Source organism: Petaurus breviceps, unplaced genomic scaffold (genome assembly GCF_028583685.1).
Source record: "Petaurus breviceps papuanus isolate PSGF00001 unplaced genomic scaffold, PetGlider_PUasm1.0 183, whole genome shotgun sequence".
NCBI classification, from domain to species: domain Eukaryota; kingdom Metazoa; phylum Chordata; class Mammalia; order Diprotodontia; family Petauridae; genus Petaurus; species Petaurus breviceps.
This window is the reverse complement of record NW_027185791.1, coordinates 21643052-21656610: the sequence shown is the minus strand read 5'-3', so window position 1 is coordinate 21656610 and position 13559 is coordinate 21643052. Positions and strand designations below refer to the sequence as shown.

The 13559-nt window shown below is 37.1% G+C and overlaps 1 protein-coding gene across 5 annotated transcripts in view; it reads left to right on the top strand.

Annotated features, from left to right (window-relative positions):
• Window positions 1-11716, top strand: part of SLC35D2 (solute carrier family 35 member D2) — a 60704-nt gene extending 48988 nt beyond the window's left edge. For all 5 annotated transcript variants that reach the window (XM_069088023.1, XM_069088022.1, XM_069088024.1 and 2 more), the window contains 4 exons: window positions 4477-4544; window positions 7883-7961; window positions 11177-11259; window positions 11529-11716. In XM_069088023.1, coding sequence (XP_068944124.1) covers window positions 4477-4544; window positions 7883-7961; window positions 11177-11259; window positions 11529-11646 — 348 coding nt within the window. In that variant the 3' untranslated portion in view covers window positions 11647-11716. The remainder of the gene's footprint in view (window positions 1-4476; window positions 4545-7882; window positions 7962-11176; window positions 11260-11528) is intronic.
• The last annotated feature ends 1843 nt before the right edge of the window (window positions 11717-13559 follow it).

Below are 13559 nucleotides of genomic sequence, written 5' to 3'. Positions count from 1 at the left end.
CTTTTTCCATCTGGCAAATTCAGCTTTTTAAGGCATTCTTCTCCTCATTACCTTTTTGAGCCTCTTTTGCTATTTAAGTTAGTCTATTTTTAAGGTGTTATTTTCTTCAGTCAGGTTGTTGACTCTCATTTCATAATTTTCTTGCATTGTTCTCATTTCTCTTCCCAGTTTTTCCTCCACTTCTCTTATTTGCTTTTCAAAATCCTTCTTAAGGTCCTCTATGGCCTGTAACCAGCATGTATTTTTCTTGGAAGGTTTTGGGGAAGGAGTTCTGACTTCACTGTCTTCCTCCCGTTCCATGCTTTGATCTTTTTTGTCCCCAAAATAGGAGTGTAAAGTTGGGTTGCTTTGCTTCCTTTGCCTGCTCATGTTGTCACTCAATTACTTGACTTTTGGGCTTTTAGCCACAGTAGGACTCTGCCACCATACAGGTGAGCTTTGTCTCAAATGCTGGGGTTTTCTTAGCTGCCAGAGGTATTAGTTGGGTGCCCTCTCTGAACTCTCCATATGCCCTGGCAAGCTGGACACACACCCCAGGACCTCCACCCTAGACTGCAATCCAGATCCAAGCAGGTTAAAGCAAGAGCGATTACCCCTCAGATTATCGCTTTGTCCCTCTACAATCTGCAGGCCAGGAGCTGAAGCTGCCATGTAGTGGTGGCCCCTCAGCTGCTTCTCCCTCCAGGCGATAAAGGCCAACTGTACTCCCACACTACCGGCTCCCAAAGTTCACATTGCACTGGCCTCTCACTTTGTCCTTAGCATCTATGGGTTGATAATTCTGGAAACTGCTACAGCTGCTGGTGATCTGAAGTCCCTCCAACTGGTGACTGGTCAGGCCCACCCTGAGGCTAAAACCCTGGGGTTGAGCGAGGCTGGGGTCGGCTCCCAGAGTGCTGCTCTGGCCACTTCCTGCTGGCCTGCTGGGCTGTCCTCAGCAGGAGGTTAACTTCTCTGTGTCATTTTATGGGTTCTGTAGCTCCAAAGTTTGTTCAGAGTCACCTTCTACATGAATTGGAGGAGGTGGGTGCTGGAGCCCTGACAAAGTCCTGTTTCTGCTCCGCCATCTTGACTCCACCCCCAATCTAGGCAACTCTTTCAAAAAAGTTGATTGATATATTTTATAACTAGGGTTTTCTGGTAAATGTTTAACAACAAGCTACGTGTGGAATGGTAGGGATGTATGCACAATAAACTTTAAAATCTAACCTAGAGTGAAGAAAAGACAGATTAACCTGACCACTCCCAAATTCCCTTCCAAACAATGCCTCCAAATGAATTCTGAAGCAGAAGAACCACCAAAGGGATGGGGTGAAACAATTTTCCAGTCCAAGACAACTTTGAAGGTTGACAGGAAAGGTGTGTCTCACTGGGGTGAGAAAAGGGCCAGGACAGGCCACACCCAAGCAAGTACACTGTGGGGGTGACTGAATTGTCAGCTTCAGTTTCAGGAGCTCTTAGCCCACAGGTGGTAAGGGGGTCAGCAGAAGGAGATTCCTGAGTGCTCTTTGCACTACACTAGGTATAGGATTCTGTTGCATTGCCCATAAGAAGTCCATGTCACAGTCCCAGAGTGAGGAAGAGCACCAGCAAACTCCAGAGGAGTGGAGATCCTGGTCACAATTCCAGGTTGGAAAGGAATGCTTGTGGTTGCTCACAGGCCAGAGCACAGGTCAGGAGAGCAGTGACCATACCTCTCCTTCAATCACCTTGGAAGAACTAAAAGCTTACAAACTCCCAGAACTAGCTCTGAAAACAGCAGGACAAAAAACCTGAAGCTTGGGACAGTGCCCCCTCCACCCTGGTGACAGAGTCTGAACTTTAACATCAACTTAAAAGTCAAGAAATAGACTGGAAAAATGAGCAAACAACAACAAAAAAGATCCTGACCATAGAAAATTACTATGGTGACAGGGAAGATCAAAATAAAGTCAGAAGACAATTGAGTCAAAACAACATCTTCCAAAGAAAAAATGTAAATGGGTCTCAGGCCCCAAAGGAATTCTTGTAAGAGCTCAAAAAATATTTTCAAAATAAAATGAGACATAAAGAAAAAATTAGGAAAAGAAATGAGAGTTGTACAAGAAAATAATGGAAAAAGAGGCAACAGCTTGGTAGAGAGGAGACACAAAAAATAGTGAAGAAAACAATCACTTAAAAAACAGAATAGTACAAATGGTAATAGAGGCTCAAAAATCTATTGAAGAGCAGAACTACTTAAGCAGGTCAAATAGAAAAGGAAATACAAAAGCTTACTGAAGAAAATACTTCCTTAAAAATTAGAATTGGGCCTTATATAATTCTCTTGTTTCTGATAATAGTAGGCTGTTTCAGCTCATACATGTCTTTCTACATTTATATAAATATGTCATATTCATAATATCTTAAGATATAATAAAATTCCATTCCATTCATATACCGCAATTTTTTCAGTCATTTCACATTTGTTCAGTACCTATTTTGTTTCTACTTCTCTGCTACAATAAAAGAGCTGCTATAAATATCTTTGAACATGGGGGTCTTCCCTTTCTGTCCTTGATCTTCTTTTGGTATATACCTAATGGCACTATCCCAGGGTCAAAAAATTTGTATGATTTAGTGATTCTATAGGTGTGTTCTAATTAGTTTTGGAGAATAGTTTCATTCTGCAGAATGGGCTCAATTCATAACTACACCAATGGTGCATTTGTGTCCCTGTCATCCCATAAACCCTCTATCGATTTTCATTTTCCTCTTTTGTCATCTTTGACAATCTGATGGATATGAGGTGGAACCTAAGAGCAATTTTAATTTTTTTGCTTTGACTTTTGCATTTTTCTTATTACTTACTTGAAACATTCTTTCATTTCCTTGTTAATAGTTTACATTTTTTTATCTCAAAATTGCCCATTCATATCCTTTGACCACTTATATATAGGAGAATGGCTTTTGTTTTTATATATTTGTATCAATTGTTTATAAATCTTGAGTATTAGACTTGTGTCAGAGAAATTTACTGTGAATAGTTCCCAAATAATTATTTCCTTCCAGTCCAATTGTATTTATTTTGTTTATGTAGAACTTTTTTTCACTTTTATGTAATTGAGTTTGTTTTGTTTTTTATGATCTTCTATGATATAATATGTTTATAATTATCATATATAGTATATAATATAATATGTGTGTGTATATATATATATATATGATCTTATAATCTTTATCCTTTTTTAAGGTCAAAGTTAACGCTGCCCCCAGCTATAGTGGTTTTTTTTTTTTTTAAAGCAATTGGGGTTAAGTAACTTGCTCAAGGTTACATGGCCAGTTATTTCTGGGTGTGGTGCTAAGTATTGGAGCCTGGATTTGACCCCCAGGTCATCCCAACACTGGAGCCGGTGCTCTTACTCACTGAGCCACCTGGCTGCCCCACAGCTATAGTGTTTTTAATGTACAACTTGCTATTCCTTTTATTTTAGTTTAGTTTTTTAAATAGAATTATATTTTTCCAATTACATGTAAAGATAGTTTTCAACATTTATTTTTGTAAGATTTTTGAGTTCCTAATTTTTCTCCCTCTCCAAGACAGCCTGCAATCTGATACAGGCTATACATATACATTCATATTAAATATTTTCACATTAGTCATGTTGTAAAGAAGAATTAGAACCAAGAAGAAACAGAACAAAAAGGAAAAACCACAAAAACAAAACCAAAAAAGTGAAAATAGTATGCTTTGGCCTGCGTTCAGATTCCATAGTTTTCTCCCTGGATATGGATTGTATTTTCCATCATGAGTCTTTTGGAATTGTCTTGGATTATTAGTGTGCTGAGAAGAGCTAAGTCATCATAGTTGATCATCTCACAGTGTTGATTTACTGTGTACAATGTTCGCCTGGTTCTGCTAACTTCAGTTAGCATCAGTTCATGTAAATCTTTCCAGGATTTTCTGAAGTCTGCTGCACATCATTGTAGCACAATAGTATTCCATTGCATTCATATACAACAACTTGCTCACCCATTCCTCAGTTGATGGGCATCCCCTCATTTTCCATTTCTTTGCCACCACAAAAAACCCCAGCTATAGTTGTGAAAAATATTTGCTTCCCTTTTCCTCAAATTTTTTTAAATGACAGGACCTTTCATGTGTAGGTCATGTGGAGTTTTATATGGCATATAATATAAAATATTTTTAAACCTAATTTCTGACAGACTACTTTCCAGTTTTTCCTATCATTTTTGTCAAGTGGGTTATTCATTGCTTTCAATTTCCCAGTCAGTGGAGTAAAATTATTAAGTTTCTATTGTATATCTATATATAGATTGCAATATATATGTATATATATATATGTATGTACATATATCTTTATATTTTAGAGTGGTTATTTTATAATTATATTGTATAAGTTTCTTATGATAGCTGCCCCTTTTTAATACAATCCATGTGACTATATGGCATCTTATTCACCTAATTATCACTTTTATCTCCTTTCTAAACATTAGGCTACTGAGTTCAGCCAGTGGAGGAACATTTTATTTATCATGCAGTTTCTTCTTTCCTGCTTGCTGGGGTAAGAAGCCAAAGAGGACTTCACATGGTATTATTGTAGTTCTTCACCTTAATCAAATGAGAATACAAGACCATTCAGGAAAATCCCTTGTCAGCATGAGACAGGTGTGAGAAATAAGCACACACAGAAGATAATTTCTATTTTTTTATGAATTTTTATCTTTTATGAATAGTCTTAAGAGAAATCATTTAGTAGAAATTTTAACTTGAGAAGAGAAGGAGAATTCCTGCAATTTAGATGTGTAGAAAAAATGAATTTAGGTGTGATTGTGGTTGTAAGAGAGATGAAAACAATGGAATTTTAGTATCTGGTTGCCTATTGAGTCTCAACACATGCCACTGTATGGTCTGATAGAGCCACAGATTGTGAGATGCCACTTGACTTATGTTCTTGAATGCTAAGGGCTTTCAACATAACCTTGGATAAATCACTTAATCTTCTGTTCCTTCATTTAAAATGATATAATTTTGAATTGGAGGGGACCTTAGAGATTATCTAACCCAAACCTTTCATAATGTAGATGAGGAAGCTGTGTCCTAGAGAGATAAAGTGATTAACTGAAGGTCATACAACTTGTTAGTGACAGAGATAAGGTTTCCTGTCACTTCGTTCAGTGCATTTCATTTAGTCATTCAACAAATATGCATTTATTAAACACTTACTATGTGTCAAGAACTGTTCTAAGTACTGATGATATAAATTAAAAGCAGAAAAAAAGAATCTCTGTTTCAAGGAGCTTACATTCTAATGTGAACAAGACATTGTTGCTGTTTGGACAGTTAATGGAGATTCGGTCAGCATAGTCTTCCAAGGGAGTATATACCAGAAATTTTTAGTAGAGAACTTAATGATAATCTCTAATGCCCCTTCCATCTCATGATCCTACATGAATGTGATTTTCTCATTTAATCTATCACACTCTTTCATCTTATTGGATAGATTAATCCATTTACATTTAAAGTTACAAGAGTTAAGTTTCTATTTTCCTCCAATTGTCTTTTTTTAGTTGGGATTTTTTTGGTTCCTTTTTGTCTTTAAAGACTGTATTATGTACCTCCATTTGTTTTTGCTTAACATACTCTGACAACCTTATTTTCATAGATTCTCTTCGCCCCACCCCTGAACTCTACCTCCCATTTGTAACCCCTTTCCATAGTTCTAATTTATTAATGATTTATTCTTTCTTCCTTTTAGTTGTCTAATTCTTCTTCTGTTTTTTCTCAGTTAAGTAAAATCCCCCTTTCTCTCCTCACTCCTTTGTATACTATATGCAATACCTGTGGTACTTGTGGCAGTCTGTGGTCTGAGCAGTTCAAATTGGTTCATAGGCTGCCTTTAAGTCTACAGGATGATAGTGTGTCGCTTTTAATTATCCAGTGAGAGAATGTGAGTTGCCTACAAGATATAGTCCTTTCTCGACCCACCAGCCTACTAGCCAACCCAATTCCTCTCTGATGCATTCATTAGATAATCTTTATAAAAGCTGCAGTATGTTCATTGGCCACCAAAGTGTTTTCTGCTTATAATTATCTAGACTATTTCCCCATCATGAGAGAGCCCTTTACTTCAAGTGGTGGCACTAGAGAGGTTCAGAGATAACTAGAGATGAAAAGTATTATCAGCCAAAATATTAAACATGATATCCATAGCTCTAGAACCCCTGCCCTACTTTCTCCCTTTCATGAGACTCAGATATTCAACATACTTTGATCAAATAATTTATTGAACATATTGAACACGGAATGAAAAAGTTAAATGCACCTACATGGAGCCATCTACCTCCCCATACTTCCTCTCACTTTCCCCTTCCAGTTCTTCAAGGGTGGCCATGGAAATTTATGTACCACATATGCCCAAGGATCATGGAAAAGCATAGGTGGTATCTGGGACCCCTATTCTAGATCAGCAACTAAACCAAGACAAGAGGAGTAAGAGAAGCAATCTTTCCCTCCTGTTCACTAGTTTGATGGGAGTCATAGTAGGTGCTAGTGTAGGAGCTCGGAACTGACCTAGATCACCTCCAAATGGCAGGTCTACTACTATCCTTGTCACCTAATGAAAACCCAGAATTCTCAGACCACAACAGTGGCTGCCCCTTCCCTCTCCCCTGCCTGGTGATTAACAAGTCAGAGAAACACGACAGTGGAAGGAAGTGAAAGGGAGCCAAACTCAGATACAAGGGTTTCCATTGTGTCCCATCTATGCTGTCACCTGGCCTTCTGCCTGTCCTTGATGTGCCCTCTCTCTGACTCTGAGACAGAGGAAAGACCAGTCATCAGAGCTGCAGTGCCAGCAGTCTCTCTATTTCTGTATCATCATCACTTCAAGTCCAGGGGGGAAATAACACTAGTTAAAATAGATACATGTGGGCATAGGTTGCCCTACGATACTTCTTGTCCATGGGTAATATGTTCTTTCTTGGTTTTGTTTTCTGGAGAGAGCACTGGTTTGGGAATCGAAAGACCTGGCCTGAAATCTTAGCCCAATCACTTACTACCTAAATAATTTATTCATCATGGGAATATATTTACCCCTTCTAAGAATGTCTGGAAGAACCTGGTTTTGTCCTTGATAGGACATTATATTTTTTAAAACTTCCTGTCCTAGATCTATTTGTCTAAAAACATTTCTCTTGCCAGGACTGGCGGCTAGACATTTTCCAGTGCATCATGATGATGGATTCTTCTCCTCTCTGTGTCCTAGCTCCAAACATTCCAACTATGGGCCAGTGAGGTCTGGGATTGCAGTTCTGTTACATCTGTCAGTCTGGAGTACAGGCTGATGTCTTTGTTTTATGCAGGAGCATGGCTAGCCAGGACGATACCCTGCAGTCCAGTGTTTTCCAGGATAATGAAAATGTAGCCAATTTTGTATTATCTGTAGTAATAGGATAAAGCAAATCCACTAATACTATAAGGATCCCCTTTTAGCCATTTGTTTTTAGCTTAGACTTCCCCATCCTCTCTGCAGCACCAATAAACAAAAAAGAGTCACTTTTTTAGGGAACAAAATCATGCCCCCCTCAATCTGCTCCAAATGATTTTTAGGTTCATCTCTATAAAAAAAAACACCTTTCCTACTGTCAGTGGAAGAGACAGTGGAAAAAATGTATGTTTAGAAGACAGGCACAATTTCCAAAAAAGAGAAGATGTGGATAATCCCCAAGAGGATAATTATCCTTGAATAATTCAGAATTAGCGGCTGTTCTTAGAAATGGATCTTAAACATCCCACGACATGTGCCCCTTTATCTCCAAAGCATCGATAAGGGGGTCAATCAATGCTGAATGTATTCTTGTTGTGGAGCACAAGGCATGAAAGGACTTTTTCTTGCTTCAGGTTTCTGCTGATGTATTCCACGGTGCTCTGTAGCTATTACAATTCTGCCCTAACAACTACAGTGGTGGGTGCTGTGAAGGTAAGTAGAAGTACTAAAGAGAAGTCTTGTAATGAAGAATTAAATCAATTTGCCCATTTGGCGTTGACCCTAGGAGTTTTAAGCTAGACACTGAAATTAAAAGCACTGTTTCTAGAAATTGTTGCAGTGGGCTAATAGTTTGGGTTTTATCCAGCTGGGTTGGGTGATATAGTGTTACTTCTTAAGCTTAACATCACTGGGTTAGGTTGGTCCTCACCCAAAAGGGCTGAATAGGATGGAGAGATGGGATGGGGGAGAGAATTGCTAACATGTGTTGATCATGGAGATGTTGAACAATTTTCCTATACCCCTGAATAAAATGTGAACAAGTTTCTTAATCAGTTTGAGAGGATTACAGGCATGTGACTATTGGAATAAGGCAAATGACACCTCACAGGAAATGTAGAGATTGAATGAGAGATGTGCTGCTAGGGCGCATAAGGAAAATCAAGCAACAAACAAAAACATGCTGTCTGAGATTGTGCGTGTGTGTGTGTGTGTGTGTGTGTGTGTGTGTGAACTTCTTGTGGAGCCCACTGATCCTGTAGGTTTCCTTTAAAAAAAAAATGCAGACCCAAGAAGTGTGGTGTGATTCTCTAACATTTTAACTAGATGTGTCCTGGTTGGTCTCATTTGCTTTTATCCAAAGGTCAAGGCTCCATAAGCTTCTCAAGCTGATTGAAGAACTTCACACATGTGTGTGTGTGCGTGCACATGTGTATATGTGTATGTATGTGTGTGTGTTAGGAAAACTCCTTAATACCTCCCTTGTTCCTCATTTTAAAAGTTTTATTTTTACATTACAAACATTTCCAGATTATTCCATCCCTGTGAGAGCTCTCTTGTAACAAATAAAAACAATGAAGCAAAACTAGTGATACAGTGACCCTCCAAATACAGGGCTATCGTCTGGAAGGATATGCAACATTCTGCAAATATCACATTCTCCACATTCTCTAGTTTTAATTTTAAAAAAGCAACCTATTTTTTGTATCTTGCATCTGCTAACACATTGAAAAAAAAGAAAAGAAAAATAAATTCCTTTGACTAATATGCATAGTTAAGCAAAAGAAATTCGCATATCAACTGTATTTTAAGCATGTCTGTTTCTATATCTGTGTTTCTATCTGTATCTATATTTGTATATGTCTCACTCTACATTCTAAATATATCACTTCCTTGTCAGGAGATAAATAATATGTTTCATCATTGGTCCTCTGGAATCATGGATGGCCATCATGTTGTTCATACTTCTTACAACTTTCAAACTTGTTTATCTGCCCATTTAATTAATTAATAAGTTTACCAAAAGCTTCACAATGTTCTTTTTTATAATTTTAAAATATTGCATATTATTTGTTATAGGATAAATTGTTATTCTGGTTCCATTTCTTTCTGTATCGGCTCATCTAAATCTTTCCATGAATCTTTGAAATCACCTGCTTCCTTAATTCTTACAACAATTTCATTATATTTGTATGTTACAATTTATTTTGGCCATTCCTTAGTTGTTGGATATTTCCTTAGTTTCTAGTTTTTTGTCACCACAAAAATTGCTGTTCTAAATATTTTTCTAAATAGAGGACTATGCTGTTTAATAATCTTTTTGTATATAATTACAAATTGCTTTCTAGAATGGTTGTAGTCATTCACAGGTCCATTAACAGTGCATGTGTTCCTGGTTTTTCATATCCCTTCCAATGTTTATCATTCCCCCTGCCCTTTTTTGCATTTTTGCTAATCTGATGTTTATGAGACAGCATCTCAAAATTAATTTTAATTTCTCTAGTAGTGATATGGAGAATTTTAAATATGATTATAGATAACCTGGCTTTCTTTCCTTGAGAATTGCTTGTTCATATTCTTAGACCATTTATCCATTGAGGAATGGCTCTTATTCTTATAAATTTGAATCAGTTTCTTATGTGCCTTAGAAATGAGACCTTAATAAGAGTAATTTGCTGAAAAGATTTTTTTCCCCATTATTTATTTCCAATTTTAATCTAAGCTTTATTGGATTTATTTGTTTATTTATTATTATTATTATTGCTTTTTTTGGAGGGGAGAGGGCAGGACAATTGGGTTAAGTGACTTGCCCAAGGTCACACGGCTAGTGAGTATTAAGTGTCTGAGGTCAGATTTGAACTCAAGTCCTTCTGACTCCAGGGCCGGTGCTCTATTCACTGCGCCACCTAGCTGCCCCTGTTGGATTTATTTGTACAAAAATTTAAATTTTATATAATCAAAACTATCCATTTCATCTTCTGTGTCCTCTCTGCCCCTTCTTTGGTCATAAACTTTTCTTCTATCCATAGATCTGATAGGTAATTTTTTTGTATGTTTCTTAAATTTGTTTATGATGTGACCTTTTATATGTAGGTCACATATTCATTTGGAACTTATCTAGATACAAGGTATGAAGTGTTTGTCTCTTGCTTCTGCTTACCTCACTCCATCAGTTCATACAAGTCTTCCCAGAATCCTTATTTATCATTTGTCCTTTACCATTTCTTATTGCATAATAGTATTCCATCACATACACATATTGTAACTTTTTCGGGCATTCCTCTATGGGTACCCCCTGAGTTTTCAATTGTTTGCTACCACAAGAACTGATATATGTATGTATGGGTTTCAAATATACACATATATACATATGCATATGTGTGTACATACATATGTGTATATGTGTATACACATACACATATATTTACACACATGGATCTTTTCCCTCTTTCTTTGCCTTCTTTGGGTTCTAGATCTGGGAGCATTCCCTATACTTTCAACACCAACAGATGGTGTTGCATTTTCCTTCACTGTGAGAAGATTGACACCATTATTTGTGAGATCCTTTAGTCCTCTCTACACCCACCTCAATAATATTTCAGCATTATCAACTCATTTCTCTTCTAGTTGGCAATAAAATGTTTAGCTTTTTCCTCCCATGGTTCACCAGTATCATGCAAGTTCCTTGAGGGCAGGCAGTATTTTTTGTTTTGCCCTTTATCTGAGCTGCCTAATCTAGTGCCTTGTATGCTTAATACATGTTTTTTTTTTAATGTAATTAAGCCATAGGTGATAGGATAAAGAAAACCAAAGTATTTCAATTTCCGGATTCACCAGAAATGAATTTTGCCTTTTCTTAAATTCATTGTTTCCTAGCAGGTGGGTGTTTCCATTATTAATGTACACCAAATCCTCTGTTTTGCTTTCAGAATGTATCCATTGCTTACATTGGAATGTTATTTGGTGGAGACTATATTTTCTCTGTGTTAAACTTTTTAGGACTAAATATTTGGTGAGTATAATATTAAGTGGACTTACATTGGTAAAAGTAAATGAGCAGGAGAAATGACTAGCATCTTTTTCCAAGTTAAGGTGAAAATATACAGTGAAATTCTCAAAAGGATACTTGAGGAGAGAGAAAATAAAACTGCAATGACCCATAAACCAAATTGTTAAGCTCAGAAAACATTGAGTTGATTGCATGTATAAAAATTTTCAGGATTTTGGTTGAGCGATTCCATTTGTGCAGGTGTTTATTCATCTTTTCCCCTTTCTTTTTAGTATGGGAGGAGGAGTGATGTATACATTTTTAATGTTACAAAACCCAGAGCATGCCAAACAGAAAGTGGATGAAGAAAATACACCTACTGATGCAAAGCTAGAATCTGCTGTTGCCTGATGGATTGACAGGGAGAACAGCGGATAGAAATTCACACAAGTGGGAAATAAACCTTTACATGTTGAGCACATGACAGAATGTTTATTGAATGAAAGGAAAGTCTACCTCACCTACCATTGTGTGAAAAATTATATGAAAGTATATTTTTGCAAAATAATGAACATAAAGCAAATTTTTGGTTTCAAAGGGAGAGTATTTCTAAAAGAAAATTTGTAGGTTTCTGGAATTGAGGTCTTTTCTTGCCTAAAAGGTTTTCTTTGGGGGTGGCTAGGTGGCGCAGTGAATAGAGCACCGGCCCTGGAGCCAGGAGGACCTGAGTTCAAATTTGGCCTCAGACACTTAACACAAAAACTAGCCATGTGACCTTGGATAAGTCACTTAACCCAAATTGCCCTCCCCCCAAAAAAAGCAAAAAAAAAAGGTTTTCTTCATTCTAAAACTTTTGATCTTTGGTAAAGACATTGGCTTCATTGCCATCATTGCCTGTCTGTACAGTGGGTTATGTTTCACCCAAGAGCAGATTAAAAAACAAAACAAAACAAATAACTGCTATGCTTGTGAGGGTTTTGTACCAGACAACTTGCCTTTCATTTCAAGGATCCATGAGATCCCACTAGAAAAAAGCTGTTTTAACGGCATATTTTCAAAGAGTGATCACCAAAATTAGCAAATGAATTACTTGTTAGAGTCCGATCAATTTTGCTTTGGTTTTGTGTGTGTGTGTGTACGTGTGTGTGTGTGTGTGTGTGTGAGCCTACCTGGCAGGATGTGTTCCTTTTCTTTTCTTTAAAATATAAAGAAAAGATTTTAATGCTGCATATCATGATACTATTGCAGAGAAACAAAAAGGGGGCATAGCCTAACAGCCATGCATGATGGGAAATGCTCTGTATGTGTTCTACTGTGTCACATTTTCCAGGGTCTTTAAAAAATGTTAGAAAATGGCTCAGTGGAAAAAATAGATGCAAGGCCTCAACTGTCAGATTTAGTTTATCATCTCTCTGCTCATCTCCTTGAAGGTCCTCCCAGAGTGTTTTAAGAATCAAGATTTTTAAAATTTTTGCCAAATATGTACATCCTTTTGGATTTTCCTAACTGTGCTAGAAATATTTAAATGAAGAACAGCCTATTGAAAGATTTGCCCATTAGAAGACCTGAGTGATCGATTGTCTCTGACTAGCTATGTGATCTCGGAAAAATCACTTCCTCTCTTTGGGCTGCAATTTCAGAGAGAAAAGGAAGAGAGAAAGAGAAGGAAATAGGAAAGGAGAAAATAGGTTTGAGTAGATCAATGATTCTTGACCAGGGTTCCAGGAACTTGTTTGTTTTTAATATTTTGATGATCGGATTTTGATATAATCGCTTTCCTTTTTAATCCTATGTATTTCATTTTATGCACTTAAAAATATTGCTCTAAGAACAAAATGATCTTTTAGGTGTTCCAGTAAAGCTAACATTCTGGGACATTTCTGGTTCTATAAAAATATTTTTAAATTAAATGTCTTAAGATGGTCAGGATGATTTTTGCATTCCAAAGCTCTTATAACACGACGACTTTATAAATTAAAATTTTCTGTCTACTTCAGTGATCCCAATGACTGTATTTTGTTTTGTTTTGTTTTTTCATTTCTTCAGTGGCCTTTTATTTGGCAGCCTACTCAGGAAGAGGGTTATTTCCCTTTCCTTCTGAATATTGACCAGCAGAGGTCACCCCAAGAGCACCATAGCAATCTCCCAATTAGTCAAAGTTCTATTTGGTACCATTGATTTGTCCAGGTGGTGGAGGTAAAGCACTTAGTTTCAGAGCATTTCAGCAGAATGATGTCTGACCCTTAGAATTCCAGCATGTTTTGTGAAGCATGGATAGTGTGTGTGTGTGTGTGTGTGTGTGTGTGTGTGTGTGTGTGTGTGTG